Raw genomic sequence first — 23,130 nt, 5'->3', positions numbered from 1 at the left:
TGACCTCCACTGTGAAGGAAAGGATTTAATGAAAAAACTAAATTAAAGCCAGAATCTCTGAACGTCATGGAAACACAGTCTCAATTCCACTCTGCCTTCGAGAGACGCCATTAATATTCTGCCACACCAAATACAGTCAGCCAGAGAGGAACATAACTGTGCCTGGACTATGTTTTTACAACATGGGGAAATGTTTTTAATCGACATATCCGACAACCTGTTTTGTTGGTGGTTCAATCCCCAGCTCCTCCTGTCCATATGTCTAAGTGTCCTTGAGCAAGACACTGAACCCTAAGTTGCTCCTGATGGTGTACCATCGATGGTGAATGTGCTCTTGATGGCAGCACCTTGCATGGTGATCTGTCTCATTAGTGTGTATGAATGGGAAAACCATGTTAAAGCGCTTTGAGACCGAAAGGTGATAAAGCGCTATACAAGTACGGACCATTTTACCAAAATGTAATTTTTCAACATTGAACTGAGCATGTCACTTTTTCCCATTTTGCTCTTTTTGTTTAGTGCTCACCAAATGCACGACTCAGGATGTGAACCCTGGTTTCAAAGCCCCTAAGTTTTCTTAAACAATGTTGCACTCTTACAACTTCTGTCAGACACAAGAAAAGAAACACTAAAGTTGTCCACTGAACTCAGTCCTGGAACCAATTATGTTTTTAGCAGTACGTATTTAGCAAAAATAAGGATGTGTCACTATTCCTGTCTCAACCCTGTTACCACTTTTCCACCTGCTGGTTATCCTCTGACTTTCATCCTGGTTCCAGTCACTTGACTATTGAACCTATTTGAACTCTTTCCAGTACCCCATTCAGCTCCAATGGGCAGTTTGGAGCAACGAGTTACAACGAGATGATTTGAAACTTGCAACTACTTGCAATTTTCCAGTCTGCAACATTCTGAAACTTGCCAGTAAAGCAACAGAACCCTGTGATTTAACATCTGCACAGCAACGACTGTACTTCCATTTTAACTGCTGGCTTTTCAGGCTTTGGTGTGGTGTCTGAAAACATGAATGAAAAAATTGACTTAAGTTACTTGCAACAGTTTCATTTTTAGTAGGAATGTAGTGGCAGAAACATTTTTAAAAAAGGGTTGAGAGTTTGAAGCCGCCCATTGGTGCTTTAAAAGAATACCCAGGAGGCTTCTGCAAATGTACGCTGTGGACTTGAGACTGTTTTGTCAATTTCTCCCAGAGCATTCCTGTTATTTAGAGGAGTTGGCATCTGCTCTAATAAAGCTGACTTGACAAGCTGCGTTCCGGCGACACCATCAGTTGGCTTGAGTGGAGATGAGACAGGCCAGTTCACACGGCGGCAACTTTTCCCTGCAGCGTCTTCAATCCGTTTAGTCTCGTCATGAATCTTTGGTCTGAACCGGGCTTAAGTGTACACAGTATATCTGCCATCTTGCCAAAGTAGTTTGACAGATTGTCACTTTGTTTCTTTGTGTTGCTCAGCTCTTGACATCTAATGCCTGTCACTCCCTGTTTTCTGCCTGTGTACCTGCAAGCCAGTCTATTCAGTTAAATAAAGCACCTAACTGCTCTTTTCTGGTTGTATCTGCATCTGGGTCCTCTTTTCTGTTAGGGGAGTGTATAAATGCAATTTTTCTGAGATAGGGTTGCTTTATACTGATTACATGAGCCTAAGAACCCGTTCACCCCATCCCCCACCCCCGAATCATTTTGAAGATGCCTAAAAAAAGTCAAATTAGTCCATTAATTCATTCATTCAAATTGTTAATTTTTGTAGCTTGTTTGTTTCCCTGTGGGAACTTCATATTTAGGCTTAAAAAAAAGTATGATTTAAAGGTGCTGAAGTAGTTTGTTTCAGCTCAAGTGCTTGTTGGAAAGTTGGACAGAAATTTCTAACAACAATTTGTTTTTCAGAACTGACAATGTAACGACTAAACCCTCCTAGTGACTTTTCAGATAGGTGGAGCTGTGATAGGAAGTTGGGAAAATGAATATTTTCGAGAAAAATATTTCTCCCTCCCCTCCCTGATCACACAGTAAAACTAGTTAAAATAACAACAACAAAAAGCTACAATTTACAGGTGTTTATTGAACACCATGTATCAACTATTGTATTTCAATGACCCTGAGCCCACTGAGATGCCGAGATCAGACTTGCGGCTGCTGCAGGAGAGGCTCAGTAATTGGGATTCACTCTGCATGTAGATGATGTATGATGCAGTCACTAACAAGTATCCCGTGGTAACGGGATAGAGTGGCTCGTCAGCGGCATGTTTCTGTTTGCTCGTTAGCCGCGGCTCGTCAGCAGCCTTCTTTATTTCTCCATCTGCTGCAGCACACCGGGACGAGAACGTCACTAACTCTTCATCTCCCATCAGTCAGAGCAGATGACTGAAACCAAAATCAAAAATCAAAGGAGCTCCACCGACGTTTGGCTCCGTGCTGCATATTAAAAACTCTGAACTGCTGGACGTCTTTTAAATGAGTTGCGTTCACTGCGAGGTCAAAACTACAACATGAACAGCTTCAGGTTATAAAAAGACACGACGTTTGTTTTATTAATTGGGAATCCCACACAGCTCGTGAGACTGCTGTGTTGCTGCTGAGCACAATATTTAACAATTATCTGCACTGCAGCACACGCAGTATTTACACTATATGGAAAATACTGGTTGCACACGCAGTATATATACAATGGTAAATACCCGTTACACACAGTATTTATACTACGTCAAATACTGGTTGCACACAGTATTTATAATATGGTAAATACCCATTGCACACAATATTTAGACTATGTCAAATATTGGTTGCACAGTATTTATACAAGGGTAAATTCTGGTTGCACACAGTATTTATACAATGACAAATACTAGTTGCACACAGTATGTATACTACGGTAAATACTGGTTGCACACGCACTATTTATACCAAGGAGGAATGCTGGTTGCACAGTATTTATACTACGGTAAATACTGATTGTACATGCAGTATTTAACAACAAATGACAAATGCTCTTATTGGTGTCCAGGAGTTGTTTCTTTGCAACAATTTTGTTTCCTAAAGGTCTGTTTCCCTCAGTCTCTTCTCAGTTGATGCTGAGATTGGTTTGCTACTTGAACTCTTGAAAACACTGATGTGGGCTCTCATATCAGGTGCTGTAAATTGTTGATTTCTGAGGCTGGTAGCTCTACCCAGGTTTTCTTCTGCAGCAGAGGGAACTCTCGGTCTTCCTTTCCTGGGGCGGCCCACTGAGAGCCACTTTCATCACAGTGTTTGATGTTTTTTTTTTCACTACACTTTCAAGAAACTTTCAAAGACCTTGAATTTTCCAGCCTGACTGACCTTCATGTTTCAAAGTAATGATCGACTGTTGTTTCTCCTTAGTTAAGATATTCTTTCCATAATATAGATTACTACAGCAGTCAGATAGGACTATTTTTTTGTATACCAACAGTACTCAGCACAACGCCACTGATTGAAAAGGCTCTCGAACTGAAAGCAATTCAATGGGACTACCTTATGCAGCTGGATGACATTGTGCAAATCTATAATTAAAGTAAACCATGGCTACTTTTAAGAATCTACACTATGAAACTTCATTTAATTAACATTTGTATTTATTTGTATGTGTATGTATTTTCAGTTTTGCTCTACACTGTTGAAAATAGTGCAAATACAGAAAAGGCCTTCAATAAGTTGGTGTCCATGCTTTTCACTGATACTGTACAGATTGGTTCCCAACCAATCTTAGCTTACTGACTTTCACAACCCAACCTCTGGAAACAATAATGTAAAGAAACTGTGGTGTCTGAAGCAGTGTGTGTGATACTGGAGGTCTTGTTCTTGGAGCCTGTGCTTTGCTTCAAATTGTGTGCAGAGGAGCGCTCCATGTTCCAGTGGTTCACAGTCACAGAACACATTGTTAGATGGAACAAAGTTAAAAAAACAACAACTCTCATTCTGGTCTTTTTGTCAGGACTTGGTGAGCCATCCCAGATGCCACAACTGTCCACTATAATAAACCACACAGGGTAAATGAATCAATTGTCAAGCTCAACGGCAATCACCATGGCAACATTTTACTCCACTGAGCACTCAAATAGCTATTGCGTGTGCACGAGATGCAACTCATGCTCACATTTTAATTAATTTGTCTGAACATTTTGATTAATTTTTGTGCAATGAGATAAGAACCAGTGTACCAAGATAGTCACCCTCTGAGAGGACGTCTGCCACTGGCTGCGGGAGTGGGCCTTCAGCGAAGGTGGAGCTGAGTGTTGAATTCACCCAAGTAAAAGAAGAAATACTAACATGTGGCTTATTTATTCCACGGTTTTAGACTTGTAGTTTTTCAAAGTAACACGTCGCTCATCTGAGAAAAATAAATGCTTATATTCCTCTGTACATGTTATTGAAATTCCTATTTTGCATAGCACTGACTTGAGAATATGTACAAATAAACCAAGGTAGTCATATCTTTCCCTTCCTTTAATTTGAGAATGTTGTTTTTCTTCACATATATAGTGATGCTGTGGTAATCCTGCTCCCTGGCTGTGCAGCCACTCCCTGCAGATCCTCTTATCTCAATTTAAGACATTCCTTCAACAACTTTACTATGATTCTCTACTTCTCTTACCTGACTATGCTTTTTTATTTCAATCTGTGCCACAGCTGCATCTGCAAATGGACACACTGCATAACAAGCTAACTGTAAGCTGCAGTGGCTGATGTGACTCTCACACTATATTCTGTATTTTACATAATCACACATTCTTCCTGATGAGGTGGCGCATCTGCCAAATGTGCATCTAGAAGGTAAAAATGACAAGTCTGACCTACAACAGCAGAATCTGTGAGCAGCCATGAGGTAATTATTGAATACCTTGCATGGCAGCATGAACGCCATCAAGTGTGTGATTGTTTATGTGAATGGGGGCAAAAATGTGTGCTTTGTAAACCATTGTGCTCTATAAGCACAGACCATTTACAGTTCCTAATTGTACATTATTCTGATGAACCAATAATACAATTTTACAAAATATTCTATTTAAAAATGTTCATGTATATATATATATATATATATATATATATATATATATATATATATATATATATATATATATATATATATATATATATATATATATATATATATATATATATATATATATATATATAAGAAATAAATAGTGTTACACCACCTTTTTGGTCGAGCTGTTATCAGGCTAATATCGTGTCGTCTGATCCTGGCATAAGACCGCCATAGTAGTATGTTGAACAGAGTTCTCCAACCTTTTTTCTTCTAAGAGCTAATTTGACAAAATGAAAATCCGAGAGAACATGTGTTCAGTACAAGAACTGGATTGGTAAGAAATGGTTTCCAGGCATAATGAGGCTTAATTTATTGTCTTAATTGTGAATCAAAAAATGATTTAGTAGTCTCTAAAATTAACTTTAAGAAGATAGTATTGGTCATTAAACAGAAGAAACAACCTGCATCACAGTGATCCTCTTACATATCTTATCACAGCTCACTGTTTTAAAGTCTCACTTTGTAAACTTCAGGGAAATCTTTATACTGTTCATAAAGAAAGCACATGCACAGATAATGGCTTTAATTTAATCTTTTGTATCTCGAGTAACTTTGTGTTACTATTATCATATAGTCTTTGTCTTCCAGCAGTAAGCCCTCAGTGCTTCCTGTCTGTGGGGATTGATGTCTCCCCTCTGATCTCTACAGTTTATCACTGCAGTGAAACTCGTGTATGTTTTCTACTTGGATTGAAACTGAGAGTCGTTACTGCAGCAATACGGAGCGTCCAAACAGCTCACTCAGAAAGCAGAAAAAACAACAACAATTACATCACATTGTTTTCTCTGCTTGTTTTGCTGTTTCCTGTCCAATGAGAGCTGACATATAATCTATTTATGAATGAGAGGAGGAAAGATAAACTGACATATGGTTGATATAAGCTTTTATTATCTACAATCTTTTTTTTATTTCCCTGCAAATTGAAAAGTCACAGTGTTTGCACTGAGAGTGAGGACGGAGGAATAATGATGAGGCTGAAATTGGTTTTGGCGTGATGCAGGGTCTGTTTGCCGATCCCCTGATGACAGTTAATGAGTCTGTTATTGTGCACCAACAGACAAACTTAGAATCCAACATTGGGTCAGGCCCAAAGTCTCTGAAACTGCTTTTTCTCAGACAGGAAACAGATGTCCAACAACTAAGATTGAGAGAAACTTTTGGACAGGAAGTGATATGATATTTACAGAAAGATAAAGATCATAAGTTTGTTGTTTGGAAACTTGTAGCTGCCATCACATTACTGTATACTGAAGCCAAATATTGTTGGCAACAGTCTCACTTTGACATTACTGCATGTTTCTTTCTATATAACTAAATTGTTTTCCTATTTGCATTGTGGTTGCAACGTAATAGCTGTCTGAGTTCAATTCTGAGGCAATGTTTAGTTTGTATGAGTGAAGTGCCAAATTTATAAACTTCATCGGAGTCAGCAGGAGGTGGGAGGGGTGGATGGTGGGCCTACAAGGCACACCACTTTCACATTCACATCTAGACTGACAACTGTGGTTAGGACACCCAGTCTGACAGCAAAGTGTGAAATAGCCCAACTTTGGGCTATCTAAGCGTAATAAATTACACGTTTTGAAAGAGTGAAACTTACACACACGTAAACGTCATGTGACGTCCCGCAACAGAGGCATGCCGTAGGTTTCATTTTTCGTCCACCTCAGGACAACTTGGAACTTTCACGCCGAGACAAAGCGTGTCTAATTCACCTTCTGCTGTAGTGGACCGGCATGTCTATTTCACACTTTGCCATGATACCGGGTTGGGTTAGGATTAGGCATCAAAGGCACTGTGGTTAATATTCAGGAAAAAAAATTATAATACACATTGTATCTCAAGTCACTGCACACTTTTTTTCCACATTTTTTCTATATTTACCAGTCAAAAACTCAAGTCCAGTCAGTAGCGGCTCCACAGCTGAAAGGCCAAGATGAACAACCTGGGCTCTATGAATGAGACACTTGAGACAATAAAAAAAATATATTAAGTCTCCTTGTGATCATAACCAGGCCACAGTGAGATAAGAAATACTCCTCTCACCCAATCATTACTATAAACTGGAGACTGTTATTTGTAAATAACAGCCTTACAACAATGATTCAGTGACAGTGGTGTTATGGAAATGACACACTACAATGCCGCATCCGTTTGAGTGATGGTGCCAGGCAGCCTCTCCATTGAATGTGCCACGCTCTGCAACTTTATAAAAAGGGCACTGCCTTTGCATTTTGATAGCAGATACAGGTGGAGGTCCCTGTGTGTTCACATACATATTTACAGTATATATAGTATGTGGGACTGCAGATCAAATATTTTGGCTATAACTACATGTTGTCAACAAACATATTACTGATGTCCAGTATCAACGTATTTGCAACTTGCCTAAGTAATATTAAATCAAATAATATTTCCTCAATCTGTTAACTGATACGGTAATCTGGTAACATTTGTATTAAAACTGATTTGTTGTTGTAATTTAGTTATTGGCTATAGAAACATTATTTTCGGGAGACATGATTGAAAAGTCACTGATTTATATTCTGTGTTCCAGATGTTGTACTTGTGTACTAACACTCACTATTTTGAGTGCATTAATGCGTTTACGGTGTCAAGTACAGAAACATGCAGTGCACCACAAGTACCAGGATGATGCACTCAAAACGGTCCAAAAAAGAAGTGTGAAACTCTGGACACTTTTCACCCTAAACGGTCACCATCTTGTCTACGTAGAGGAAGGGGGCGGGGCCACCGACATAAAGAATTTTCAAATTAAGGCGTCTGAGGAAGCATAAAAGTGTTTCTTTTTCAGTACTGCTGCTGGAAGAAGCCATTCATGTGTTTGTTGGGTGTGTTAAATCGAAGGCACAAAAGCATGTTAATTTCTTGGTAAAATAATTAAAGCTGCAGATTTTTTGGAGGGTGATGTGTTAACATGCTCAGTTGATTTCCGGTCAGTGCAGAACCGCAGTGTGCGATTTGAAACAACACTTCTCTGTCGAAACTCCTGCATGTGAGGGTTGAGGGTGAACAAGTAAGCGTCCTGACGTTTGGGAGCACTATTTGTTAGTGTACTAAGACAAGTATGTCATCTGGAACACGGCAATAGTTTCCTACTGGCTAAACTAAGACAGTGCTTTGAACAAAGTCTGGCCAACACTCATTGTTTCACCACAGGACATGATGTCAAAATAAAAACATTTCAAATGTATTTAATATAAGTGTATTAAGTGCACTGCGTGTATCAGGAGGAAAATAGGCCGCTGGACTGTGACTTTTCTGCTGGTGGCACAACGGGGACACAGCAGCATCGTATCAATAACCGACAGACGTATTCTCACACAGGATCAACAGCTGCTGTGATATGTGACTGATGACGAGGAGTGACAGAGCGTTTCTCGGGCAATATGGAGGTCAAACAACAGCGACACACCGCCATAGTGACATACCTCTTAGAGTCGCCGAATGCCCCTGAAACAGAAGTGGCACACTGGATGCCGGAGGACAGCGGTACATGCTTGTGAAACTCGAGTGATAAATATCTTATGTTGAACGCCTGTCAGTGTCAGCATTGATTCAAACTGGACATCTTCAGGGGCTGAAACATTTTCAGGTTTTAGCAACGAGATAAAAGAGGTTCCTGCTGCAGAGACTCTTATCGTGAAGAGTAAAGACTGTCAGTGTTTTTGCTCACGACAACAGATATCATCTTGTCTCAGCGAGCCGAGGGGGTTTGGACAATGTTTGTTGCAGTTTCATGCTCACCACTGAATCACTCGCTGATGTTCCTCCTCCAGATGAATTTATTCAAATCCAATTACACCCTCTGCAGCTTTTTGCTCCCTTAATTTCTGTTTGTGTGTGTTTTTTCTCAGTTGATGATTTTTTTCTTTCATTCAGACGCAGTGTGTTCATAATTCCCATGAATATATGCTCGACTTAATGGAGCATTGAGAATTAATTTGGACTCTGAAGGCTCCTTAGGTAAGCTTTCTACACCGCAGGCAAAACAGTGTCTGTGCTGCATAACAGGCTTGTTTCCAGGATCTAAATGAGCTTTATGAGGAAGCACAGAAAAAAAAAGAGCAACTCAGTAAACAGAGAGCGTGAGGGAATTATAGTCGGCTTGCAGTTTGTCTTCATTAAAGCTTTTCACACTGTGATGATCAATGAAAAGAAATCAAAAGATACGACCCCAGACACAACCTCCCAGAACTGATTCTTTATGTTCTTTAAAAGAGAAAATGCTGACCTATTTGATGTGACGTTTGGATGTAATATGAACTGACAGGCCTCATCTCTTTCAAAAATAAGAGTCTCTGCGGCATCATTGGAAACCTGCACCTGCTCAGCTCAGACCGTTCGAGCTCTGACTCAAGAATTTCAATGAGCAGCTGCTGGAGTTTATGATTTTCCTCTTTCTGCAGCAGCACTGATGATCTAAAACATCTGCATAAGATAAGGAGGAGAGTAAGAAGCAGCTGCCGAGCAAAGGAAACGCTGAACTGCTGCTTTGGACTATAAGAGAGTGGCGGGCATTTTATTTGTTTGTTGTAAACAAACAAAGGAGGAGCTTTAAATGTGTCATTGTTGTGGTCATCTGTCCATTTGACAAGAATGACATTTTTCTGTCCGTCTTTCACAAATAAAGTTAAAATGAAGCTAGATTCATGAAAGATGTATGAAAATAAAAAGTGGTTCAAGTTATCACTCACTGTGTGTAAAGTCTGGATTTATATCATTGATTAAAACATGTGCTTCATGTTGTAACTGTCTGTGAAGACTACATTTTACAGGATGCTGTTCTCTTAGGGAACCCTGAGTCACAAAGAGACACAAAATGAAAGGACCAGCAAAGTAATCACAAAGATATGTCTACAAAGAGATGTAAAAATGACCACAAAGCATCCAAAAACAAACACATAGAGATGTACACTAACCAAAAAGAAAGGGAAGGTGACAGTGAAAAGATCTAAGACCACAAAGAAATCCAAAACAACCACAAAGATACCCAAAATGATCACATAGAAATGTCAGCGACCGAAAAAACAAAACAAAGGAAATGCAAAATGACTAGAAAGACAACTAAACTACATAGCTGGGTGCGAACCCCGTCCAATTTTATTGAGTGAATATGAGTCTTGCGACCCTCCATAGGGAATCGTTTGCAGTCATTCCATCCTACTAGGCATTGACCTCGGGTAAAAGTTTACCAATCGGCATGCGTCGAAACCGTCCGACACTCTGCCACCGATGCGACTACCTACCGTGTTCACCAAAGCATACTTTTTAAATGGTTTTAATGAACGCCCGCTGCGTGACGAGGTGCTGACGTTAATTCTGCGCTGAATGTTCTGCAATTTTTTTCCGATCAAGGAGAGTCGAAAAATATTAATGATGCGCCCTTCACTGTCACCAGCCATCCAATCACAGAAGGAGGGGCGTGACAAATGGGGTTAATCATCAACACCGGTCGCTGATTGGTCCGCCCTTCAAAGTGACTGTGCAAACATTAATACGAGCAGAGATTCCAGACTGTTATCACGGCGAAGAAAACTGAAGCTGTGAGTGACAGTCGGCACAGCCAGGCTATAAACAAACCACCAAGATACTTAACCCTCGTGTTGTCCTCGGGTCAAAATGACCCGCAGCTGTGTTCAACCAAGTTCTATTTTATTTTCATATTTTTTGGGATCATTGGTGACAAGGAGGCTGTGAGGGTTTCTTTAAAGAATGATCACCAATGATCCCAAAAAAATATAAAAATATAGAAATAAAATAGAACTTGGTTGAACACAGCTGCGAGTCATTTTGACCCGAGGACAACATGAGGGTTAAAACTATTACAGAGACAAATTCCAAGTGATGTAAAACAACTAAAAAGACACCTTAAGTGACCACAAACGATGAAAAAGGCCACAAAGATACATCACGGGGCTATTATGTATGCTTTATATTTTATATGTTTTACTCAGGGGTTTGTTGTCTCATAATTTGTTCATGCGAAGGAGCAACACAGTCTGGGTATAAACAGATAACTCATATTCAAAAGAAGTACTTAGACTCATGAACTCTGAGAGGTTGGACAAGGGGAAATCTGTTGGTGGCTCTGGGGACCATGAGCGTTAGTTGAGCGGTTAACTTGCAGTGAACAGAAGACCTTCAACGACTGTTTTCATGTCTAAAATCAGCTTTCAAATTACGACAGGGTTAGAATAAAATCACTTGTGTCTTACACCTCGTTTACAAGAATAATTTACGTGTCAAATTGAGTTTAGCACAAAAAAAAAGGAGTTCACCTTTAATCCTGATAACTTAATAACTGCTGCCTGAGAAACATTTCCAGAACAAAATAATGACCGGTCGACATGTGACTCTTTAATTCGGCATGTGTGTTTAAATCAGGGTTTGCTCTCCAAACTGTCCACTTCACTTTACCTTTGAAGTTTTGAGCTAATTAATACTGCTGCCCTCCTGCCGGGCTTCTCACTAAGGGATAAATTCAACATTACAGAAATTTCTGATATAATATAATACAGGTATATGTTGCAAGAGTATTTAAAAAAAATATATTGTTCCACCTCCCAAATATGCCTTCAATAGCACAGCAATAAGAACTCTCCACTTGCCTTTTACAGCACTAGAGAATACTTTGGACACACCTTCAGGAGGTTTTTCTTTGTTTTCACTATTTTCTACAGCGTAGGACAAAACTGGCAACATCAAACTATGAAATGTAATAGACAATAACAACGAAATGAAAAAAGTCCAAATATTTAATATTTAAGATTATTCAAAGTAGCGACTGTTTGACTTGATTACATCTTGTGTTTCAAGTACAGTGGCCAGATTTTGTCATCAAACAGGCCGGGAGGGGCGGGTCATCTGGCACCGTGTAGTTTCTACAGCACCTCCTCTGTCCGCATTCTTTATATGGGATGGAAATAAAATAAAGTGGGTTCAGCACCTTGATCAGAGGTCTGTAGATGTAAAGCAGGAATTCAAGGCAGCACTTAACCAGCATGGTTACCACAACATTCTGCTGTCACCATTGCGCCGTGACTATTACCGAAAATGCACCCCAATGCAACGCAAGATACACTGAGTGGTTAAGAAAATGAAAAGTACAAAGGTGTCATTGAAGCAAAACGTGGCTGCTTTGAAGAATCTCAAATTGAAATCATATTTTCCTTCTCATTATCTAGACTAGCATGTTTGGTGATTTGCTCACAATAAAAGTCCACAGATCATCAATCAGCTGCTGATTTGGAGGTCTGGTCTGTTGTTGAGTGTCTGGGGAGATGAAACTGCCTTGTACAGTAGGGGGGTCGTTAGGAGCCCAGCAACAGATATTTGACCTGAGGCCACTCAGAAAGTAATACGGCCATGAATATGGGTATTAATTACGTTATAACAGGAGACTTTTCACATTAAAGAGCAGCTGGGAAAGACAGAGTTGGTAACAATCAGCCAGTGTTTGAGTAAAGAGTCGGCCTTAAAGCCATCAAGATGTAAGTTTAAATCTGTAAAATGAGACAGAATAAATGTCAACGTGAACGAGCCAAGCTCCTCCGTCAGCATATTTCCCCTGGTCCTCATGCGCCTTAGCAGTAGCCCGTATTGCTTATGCCAGCAGCTGTCTGGACAGATGTTTTCTGTTCCAGCTGCTCCTCTCAGGTGAAAGGCGCAGCGCCAATACACACAAGGATCCACCGTGTTCTCAGCATCAAACCACAGCAAGACGGGAGGTTTCTAACAGTTCATGGCACTCTAACACGCTTTGTGGAAACTGGATCAGTTGTATCTAAAGCACAATGAGGCAGACTAAAAGTGAGCACACCATCAGAAGATCAATACATCAAGCTTTGTTCAATGAGGGATAAAAAACATCAAAGATAGCATTTGGTCGATAAAGAGCACAAGACTCCTATCAGCAAAATTCCTGTCAAAAGACGGCTGTGTCGTCGTGGTCTCAGAGGACGATTTGTGTCTCTAAACCACTTCTTAGGAGGAGAAACAAGGTCAAATGCTGATGAATCCAAGTTGGATATTTGTGGCAGTAACAGAAGGGTGGATGTCGGGAGAAAACAGAAGAGAGGATGATACCACAGTGTATCAAACCCACGGTGAAACGTGGTGGTGGGAATATACAAGTATGGGGATGTTTTGCCACTCAGGAGTTGGGACACCCGGACCAAAGAAAAGTAGCACCACATTGTTCAGAGACACCCTCCAACCCCCTGGTTGGATGCATACTTCAGCAGAATAATGAGCCCAAACAAACCTTAACTCTCTGAGGAACTACTTAAATATTAAAGAGGACCAAGCAGTGCTGACTTGTCATGGACTTTCCTCCACAGTCATCTGACCTCAACCCCATTGAAGATTTATGGGGCACTCGAAGACTGCGGAAGTCAAACGCTTCTGACATTACAAGAAGCTCTTTGAAACACTGTCACATCATACTGGGATGTCATAGGTTATCAGGTTTTAGCAAATTGGCAGAGTCCATGAGTGCATTGTATGTTGTCACTAAAACAAAAGGGGCAGACAAATATTGAATTATCTCAAAATCTTGGACCCTACTGGACATGATTTTTTTTGTTAAACACAGAATGCACACAGAATACATAAAACTTAGCAGAATTGCTGAAAAGACGGGTTTGTATGGTAGGAAGCTTTACGGGGTGTCTCGTGTTGACGTTCGCACAACCGCTATGCAATGACTCAGCATTTGCTTGGGAATAAACACACACATTTTTTTTTCCTTGACACTTATTAGGATACAAAATGAGTTTACAAGAACAAAAACACACCCCACGTAGATCCTGAGGTTAAACCTGCCAGCCAAACAGGACCCTGGATGGTCAGGATGGTCAGACCTTAAGCTGAAGCCAAGAAAAAGACACCGCTGAACCAACTTGTAATGCCCTTCTTTTCAAACTCATTTCTGCCCACGTATCATTACTAGTTTGCGTGCGCTGCAGTAACTGGAGGCTTACCTGTGCACAGACGTCTTTACCGTCTACAAATAATCTGAGGCGTTTAGATAACATTGGTAAATTCTAGTGTGTACCAATAGCCTGCATGTGAGGCATTTATTATATGCACAGAAAATAACATAGTTACACTCTCCCCCTCTCATGACTTGTACTTCCATGTGTAATGTCAATTTCTTTCTGATAAGATTTTATAAAATTGGTACAGAAAAAAAGTATCTTTCAGGAACAGGTAGTCAAGTTATCGTTATCAAAGATGTTTTAAACTCCAACCCTTGTCTCTGTTCATGATTTCTACCTACTCGACTGAGATAGACGTTAATGCTCATGCTCTATGGGCCCAAAATTGATGGAGCGTGTGGAACATTATTGCACCTCACGTCAATGGCAAGCTTTCATTTGAAGGAATGTGATGCATCTTGATCTAGTTATCTTCCATGGGTTGACCTGCTTCTGAGCAGTATAAAAATACAATTTGGATAATAATAAAACTCTTTTAATAAATAACAATAATAATAAAATGTTTTAATGTAAAAGTGAATAAGTTGATTTAATATTTTCTTTGCCAGTAAATAATATAGGGTAAAACCGAAGAAGTCCTTGTCTTGGGCGTTGTCATGTAGTATTGCAAATGTAGTATTGCAAATAGCCTTTTCTGATTTCTCCTACAGTCTAATGCCTGCTGATACTCCAAGGGGTGTGTATTCTTCAGAAGCAGAAGCAGATTTTTGTTCTCTCATTAAAAAAAAAAAAATCCTGTTTTAGTGGTGCATAACTATCAGCAAATAGAAAATGTGAGTGAAAAAAGTATTTATACAAAGTGAGAAAAATACAAATACCACGAAAGACGTGGTATAAATTTCTACGTAAAATGTTTACGATAAAGAAAAAGTATGCAGTTAAGTTATCAGTATCTACTAAATCTATCTGGCAATTTACAGTATTGCCTCTCTACCTATGATAATAAAAGTTCCCTGTTGTCTACCAGCGAAACCATATTAGGATATATTTGTACTTGTGTTACTTATTTTAAGCAAGACGTAACATGTGCTCTTTAAGTTGTGTAACAGGAGACAAAAATTAACCATAAGAAAAGTGAAATAAATATTTGATAAAACATAGTCAGGACATCCATAAATGATGTCTGTCAAGGATAATATCTGTACCTTGGAACAGAAATGACAGACTGCCTGGAAGCATTACAAACAAATTATACAAGGATGTAACAAGGTTTTTCTCTGTTCGTATCCAGAATACACAATTACAAGCAGGATAGATCTAAACTGAGGTTGGTGTGTATGCATGACACGGACCTAAGTGGCACTTATACTACTTTTTCCTCTTGTTCACCCATTCGTTCAGAAATGAACGACCTACAACTGGATGACCCTCTAAGGGTCTTTACGCCCAACAATTGGTTGTGTATAAACATAATGCACATTGGGTGTCATAGGTGACATCTACTTCTAAGTCCAGTACCTTTGGCTTTTCATTAAGGAACCTGAGATTTTGTAACGGTTGTCAATCTTCTAGACTGGAATTTTTTTGACGACTCCAATGATTCAATATTGTTCTCTGTATTTTTATTTTTTAACTTACTTGAAATGTCATGATATAATTAAATATAATTTGCCTTTCTCCAGTCCCTGAAGCTTCCGTTTATGGTTGTATTTCATGTGCACCGGTGGAGCACCCTGGTTCATTGATTTTTAAAAGTATTAGAAAAAAGTCAGTGGGTTTGTGGGGTCTGTCATTTTGGTTGCTTTTTTCTTTTTCATTTGCAATCAGTGAATTTTTTTTTTAAATTTAATTTAACATTTACATAAAAAAAAAAAAAAATCTACTGATAAATCCATACTGGAAGTGATCATTAGTTAGTTTCTCTGTTGGAAAATTTGAAAACAGAAAAATATCATTAGATACTCATATTTCAAATCAGTATGTAGCCTAACCTTTTGTCGGCAATAAAGTGTGTGTGTGTGTGTGTGTGTGTGTGTGTGTGTGTGTGTGTGTGTGTGTGTGTGTGTGTGTGTGTGTGTGTGTGTGTTTGTGCGGCACGTGAAAGAGAGAGAGAGGAAGGGTGTTTCCTCCCTCTATCATCTGTCTTTAATCTGAATCCTTGAACAGCAGAGGTCTGCTGGAGATCATCCCGGCACAGTCCAGCCGGTGCTGGGCTCGTGTTACTGCTGCTGCTGGTTAGTGTTCTCCATCTCCCGCCTTTTATCACCATATCATCCACTTCTGCGCAAAACACGCACGATTTTACGCACAGAAATGTTGTATGTGTTTGTGAGGGTTGAGGGTGGATATGTGTTTGACATATATTGTGACCTGTTGAGACATTCTGGACACTTTGTTTGATCTTAAACACACACACACACACACACACACACACACGCACGCACGCACGCACGCACTGTCCCGTGGACTGTGAGACTATTCCTGAGACTTACCTTCCCTCAGGATCTGGTTGTGGACGAGCAGGAGGAGCAGGAAGCAGACCGCAGCGGCAGTCAAAGCCCAGGCCAGCCGAAGGAGCTGCATGAGGGAGAGAAGCGAGCCGCGCAGTGAGCCAAAAAGTCCAAACTGTGATTATCCGCAGGCCGGTGCCTCTCACCACACTACATCCATCCCTATCCGACCCAGAGGAGGACGGACGCGGGGGACAGATGTCATCTCCGGGATGTTTAACCACGCACGAGCCTTAAGTGACAATTCCACTTTGGGGGAGATCTGAGGCAGCAAAGTGGTTTTTCTTCTCCCTCCTCAGACTCTGAACCTTTCGGGGTCCTCGCAGCGCTCCCGGGCGCGTCACGGGGCGCAGCGGCGGCAGACAGCAGCTGCAGATGCAGGTGGTCCCGTCCACCGCAGCACGTTCATCAAAATACTAAATGTGCTCCAAACTCTTTAAGTTTTCCAGCTTTCCGGCTCCAACTTAAAGCTCACTGCGCTGCAGATCCATTAGTAGTCTTGGTCCGCTTGTCGGCGTAAATCCCCCCAGACATGGAAGAACCGGCACAGGGTCCAGCTTGACCTACTGCAGCGGGCATATTGCACGTTTCCCCGCCGGGTCTAGCGTCCTGGTCAGTTTACGGTTGCCCGGTGGTGAAAAGTGAAGGATGAGTTGCAGCTGCTGAGAGCGCGTCTGAAGATGCTCTGCGATCTGCAGCCTCCAATCTCTCTCTACCTCTTTCTTTCTCTCTCTCTCTCTCTCCCTCTCTCTCGCTCTTAAATCAAGGACTGACGTCACACCAGTTACAATAAAGCGTCTCAGTGCAAAACCATCCACAGGTTTGAAGACGTCTGCCACCGGGACTGAATCTGATGCGGTGTAACTTCAGTACGGGCGGGAAACGGAATCTTGGGGGCACTGAGAGGCACCCTGGTTTGTGTATAAAATATATTAATATATAATAAATGATGAACTAATGCTTCCACAGGGGTGTAGTGATGTATGTTGAAGTAGACTACAGCCCATGGTTAACTTGTGGATGTAATGTGTAACCACTCTGGTGGCAAGTTTACATACAATGGTCATCACATAGCCAGATATATTATTTGCTGGATGCTATTTTCAGTGGCTGTTCTGGAGTGCACATCTAAAGTGGGATTGTCCGATTTTAGTCACAACAGATTCCAGATGTTTCACAATTAAAGCTGGTGTAAAATAGAAGGGTTTATTTCTGCTGAAAAGCTCGAGGGCTTTTATTTTGAAACATATACAGGAATCAATCTTTTACAGCTTTGACTGTGGAATCAGTCAAGACATTTTAAATTTCAAAAATTCTCAGGTTTTTTTTGTTTGTTTGGCTCATATGCTTTAGAGATGTTTGGATATCGAGCACATAAAATGTCAATCAATATCCACTAAATCAAGAGAACTAAGAACTTTTGATTTCCACACTTGTAGTAAGAAAGTGACGGAGGTCGTTGCGGTGCACAGCGGCAGCACTATACATGTTCATGAATCAGTAAAGAGGCTACGTTTTCTGCTGCCAGGTTGTGAAATTGACTGACTGAAAAGGGAAACCACTGACCTGATTTGTAGCATTGTTGTAAAACCCTTTATGTTTGAGTTGTTAACATCTATACCCAAGCCAGGATAAAACATAAAGTTTACAAACAAAAGGGTTTTCACAACCTGGCAGTCCACACCTTGTTACAGTTAGGGTTGGGCCAAACTATTTGTCTGCCGTGAGCTGGAGCCTATCCCAGCTCACTGTGGGCGAAGGCAGGGTACACCCGGGACAGGTCGCCAGTCTATCACAGGGCCAACATATATAGACAGACCGAAACAAAGACCATTCACGCTCTCATTCACACCTACGGGCAATTTATTTCAGAATCACCAATTAACCTGAGATGCATATCTTTGGATGGTGGGAGGAAGCCACGAAGGCACGGACAGAACATGCAAACTGAACACAGAAAGGGCTCTTGGCCGAAGTTCGAACCCAGAACCTTCTTGTTGTGAGGCAGCAGTGTTAACTACTGAAACACTGTGCCGCCCCCAGCATTGATTATACATATTTATATTTTTTCAAATTTGTAATTCAATTTCACATAGTCAAATATATTGTTTTGCCTGAGCAAAAGTCCAAAATCCCCCAAATATTCAATTATGATGCAACACAAGAAAAATAAGCCAATTCTACTACTCTTACTAAACAGCAAGTATAAATGTATAACTTGTGCTGGTGGCTGAAATCTTTATAATTAAGTGACCGTCGTGTACAAGTTCTTATAGGGAGAACTTAAATATCGACTTTGCGATTTCAGGACTTCTGTAGAAACGCACAAACCAGCATTATATCACGTTCATAACTTCTATTAATTCAGCTTGCCTCTGTCGTCCTGCTGCAGAAATGTTTTCTCAGATATAAGTCTTCTTTCTATAACAATGTTTCTGTAAACCAGCAGTTGTTGGCGAGCAGCCTTGACAACATGAATTATTGCTGCAATCTACCAGCCAATGACTATTTTTATGTTTTCCCTGAACTCAGATATTAATGTGATCCAACTCTGCAATCTGCTGCTCTTTACATCTAGCTCATAATTAATGTGTTGTTCACAATAAAGGTATACATTATTAAAAGTTTCTATAGAGACTGAAGCTGCATTAAAACATGATGCACAAATGTACTTTCTGAACATGTTGACACTTTTAGCGCAGATGTTCTTTGTCTATTTAATAAATTGGAGTTTTATATGTATGGAGTAATAGTAATAATAGTATTACATCATTACATTGGCCAATGTAGTTTTTCATAATTCACAGTGCCAGAAAATCCTTATATATCTTATACCTGCCCTTCACGTAGCCCCTTGGTTTCTCTGCCTAAAACAAGCTGTCTTACCTCCTGTCTCTGTAAGATCCCCCCTCTGCAAAAGCCAACTTTCTTTTGATAGAGAAACTTCCAGAGAGCAGCCAGTGCTTATGAGTCCTTGCTTATCCTCTTGCTGATGTGAAGTTACCAAAACTCATCTGTAAACTTACTAGTTCCTGTCTCTTTATTGAAAATGGCAACTTCTTAAATCATTCATACATAATCGAGCCCAAATGCCATTCAGAATATAAGAATTGACAGACACGAGCATCCACAGCAACAAAGATAACAGTAGAGATTCTATGGAAAATATTATGCTCATTACTTGTATGTGGCAAAACCTTGGATTTAGTCTTTCAGTCAAAAGCCATATATAATATATTCAGTATTGTCACAGATAATAGCTTTATGTCTGGGTTGAATTTTATTCTGCCGTTGCCAAATGACAAGGGAATTATTTTTTCCTAAATGATTGAAACTTTGGCCACATTTGATAGGAACATCTGACACTGTAACACTATATGATAGGTCCCAAATGTGTAGTTAGACTACTATTCACAGTTTAATGATCAATTTATATTTTTGTTTTTGCTTTTAATTAATTTATTGTTGGAATGTGTAATTTTATAATATGCAGTGCATTGTCTTTTGAAAGATATATTTATAATTAAGTGAAGACTTTACAAGTCTACATTCCTGTAAGTTATTGATAAACGTATGTCCTTGTTTATTTATTTATAGTCACAAGCTGCTGCTTTTCAATCGTCTGAGTGTTTCCTGGGAGATGAGGCGTTGAAGACTCCGTGTGTTCTACAGCGATTTCTCTCCCCTCTCTCAATCACGGTGTGTTTACTTGTCCTATGATTTCTGACCACTCTCGCTGTCTCTCCCGCAACCAAGGTCAGGGTTGAAGGCAACACCTGTCTGCCTCCCCACCTGTCAATCAACCTGCTGAGAAACTGGGAGCAGAGATACTGCCTCTGTGTGTATGTGTGCTTGTACTTGTATCTGTGTGGGGACCAAAGGGAGTTTGGAAAGTGAGGACATTTGTCTTCTTTTCTTTGTGGGCTGATTTTTGGGTTAAAGTAACCTACTATATGGTTGGAGGACCTGTTATTTGTGCATTATTGAAATAACTGTGGCATTATATCCGTGCATAAATAATCTGTAAAGTATTTCAACTCAGTGGTGTACTGGCCTTTGAGATTGCCTAAAATACTGAGGTGGGTTTTCACATCGCTGGGCTGTTGGCTTTAACCGTTCTTCTCTCTATGCCCGTCATTTGGGGCGCACATGAAAAACCTTCTCTGCGCTCATGAGAAATGGCCACTTCGGCCAATCATATAAAATCAACCCTCACTGACTTCACCCGAGCACGTAAACACTCCTTCCTCCCTTTCTCCTGATCAACAAGAGCCATAACTTCAACAGCCACCATTAAGCTTAATCACAAATTTTGGGCATTTGCTGAAACAAGTGACGCTGTTGTTAAACATAGGAGGAGAACGTTTCTAAAATAAATAAAAAAAAAATAGAATATACAACTTTTTTCTTTTATCTGAATAAAGTTTGATAAAAAAAAATGTTTTACCTGTTTTTAGTCATTATGAATTTAAGTCCTCAAAGGCAGCGTAACACATTACAGGAACCTTCACAGAAATTCATACAGATTGAACTGGGCATGAAAATGAATCTTACAGTGCTGATTGACTAACTCTCTGTTTTCCATGTTGTGAATAAAAAAGTTCAGAGTCTGCTCCTGCATAGTAAGTGGAAAACCGAAGCTGTTACAGAGCCATACAAATTTAAGAACCTTCTTTACACCAGCATTAATATATCCTTTTTCATATCAGTTGGAATAGTAGACATATGTGGTACCATATGACCATATGTGGTGTGTAGTACCTGGAGACAGTAATTCATAAAAAAATATATATATATATATTTGTGAAAAATCACCTGAAACATTTCAGGCAGCAACATTTGTCCTACACATTCAGTATTTGGAGATGAATGATGGCTGATGAAAGTGTTGGTTGGTGATGGAGACGTCTGAGGATGACAGCAGCAGCAGTGTGTCAGCTCCGCAGTCTCTCCGAATGAATCCTTGCAGCTGATTGATGGTTCAGCTTCAGAGGCTCCAGGTTATGTTCACAGGGCTTCTATCAAAGCTCTCGCCAGCCTGTCAAACAGACTCCATCAGCGCTGCCCTCCCGCTCTGACGGGGATCTGTCTCCGTCAGGTCGTGCTCTCTGAGCCACTGCCGGCGGTGATTATTGCTGATGTTTTCCTGCCATTGATTAGCTTTCCACGGAGCCGTCATTCAGCGGCCGATGGTGTCGCAGGAGACAAGTCTGGAGAGAGAGATCAACGCGAGCGCTGTCAGGACTCATCTGGTGTCTGTAACAGCACAGGAAATGAAAACTGTCCATTTGACAGGGAAGGAGAGTCAGACTGAGATGATGATGGTTCAGACTCAAAACACTCGCATACCTGTGAGCACAGACTCGATCAAACTACAAGGCAACATGGAGAAAATTGAAATAAGTATCACTTTGATTTGTGTGAAGCAAACTTAAACCCTTCAGTCCAGATTTAAGGACTAGTTTCAGGGTCCTGCAGGCTCGCTGTCACACTGACATGTCTTTTGCCATGTCCACACAAATAAATGTTCATTTTAAAAACACAGTTTTAACATTTAATAGGTACAAATTATCAGGGCAAGTCAGAGAATCTGATTGGTCACCAAAAAACATGTAACACCAGCACCCTATATAGGGCTGTTAAAGCTGCTGGACATGGGAAAATCAGCCCAATAATAGCTTGCCTCCTGTAACTGTAGGCAGTAGGATCATTAAAAAAAATGCAGAATTTAACAGCTTTGCCACACAAGACAACAAAGTCAGTAATGCCTGTACTTAATTGTGGATGTTGAAGTAAGCACAGGTGGTCAAGGTTGGTGCCGTTTGTTTTCTTCCAGAAAAGGGTGTCGTGTTCGGAGAAGGTAACAGATGTAGCCGGTGGCAGAGCTGGATGATCCAGCTAGCCCACGCAGAAGTCACACTCCACCCACAATACAAGTCTGTCAAAAGAGCAGACAGAAAAGAGAGAAAGAAGACAAAAAAGGTTGCATGATAATGATGAGTGCCTTCCTACGCTAATCAAAAATCCCTATTCAAATCTAATGACTATTTGATAAATATCTAATAAATATATGTTTAACAAATATCTCGAGGGCAATTTAGAAGGTGGACTCGCGTCATTAATGTAATTTACTCATTTTCTCTGATAGCAGGACAAAAGATAAATAACTGATTTAAGGTCGACTTGGTTTACCTTATGAATGTCAATCGGCATTCTTCTACAAACAGCTAAATTATTTACATACACATTATGTTGTTTCATTTCAAATGTTTTTATTAATCACAGTGCAACAAGTCAAGCAGCAGTATCAGCTTCTACACGGGGGATATTTTGGGTGGCAAAAGAAAATGTTAATCTTCCACAATGTCAGTTATTTGATGTGAAAACACAAATGATCATTTTCAGTTCCGGTTCTAATACAACAATCTTGGGCTTGGCAATGTTTTTTAGATACAAGATACGTGTACGAGTTGATGATGTAATATGCTGCTGAAAACACATAGTCTGATCTGATTACATATAACACCAAGGTTTCTGAGGTTGGACTGAACAGCTGATAAGACCGATGCAATA

At 40.2% G+C, this 23,130-nt stretch overlaps 1 protein-coding gene across 1 annotated transcript in view; it reads right to left on the bottom strand.

Annotated features, from left to right (window-relative positions):
• Positions 1–17,287, bottom strand: part of LOC138206574 (chemokine-like protein TAFA-5) — a 51,043-nt gene extending 33,756 nt beyond the window's left edge. The window contains exon 1 of the mRNA XM_069163373.1: positions 16,540–17,287. Within this exon, the coding sequence (XP_069019474.1) occupies positions 16,540–16,630 (91 nt within the window). The 5' untranslated portion in view covers positions 16,631–17,287. The remainder of the gene's footprint in view (positions 1–16,539) is intronic.
• Between the last annotated feature and the right edge of the window lie 5,843 nt (positions 17,288–23,130).

Source organism: Embiotoca jacksoni, unplaced genomic scaffold (genome assembly GCF_022577435.1).
Source record: "Embiotoca jacksoni isolate LCO1_2020_lvr unplaced genomic scaffold, fEmbJac1.0.p SCAF_3, whole genome shotgun sequence".
Classification (NCBI taxonomy): domain Eukaryota; kingdom Metazoa; phylum Chordata; class Actinopteri; family Embiotocidae; genus Embiotoca; species Embiotoca jacksoni.
This window is presented reverse-complemented; position numbering and strand designations above follow the sequence as displayed.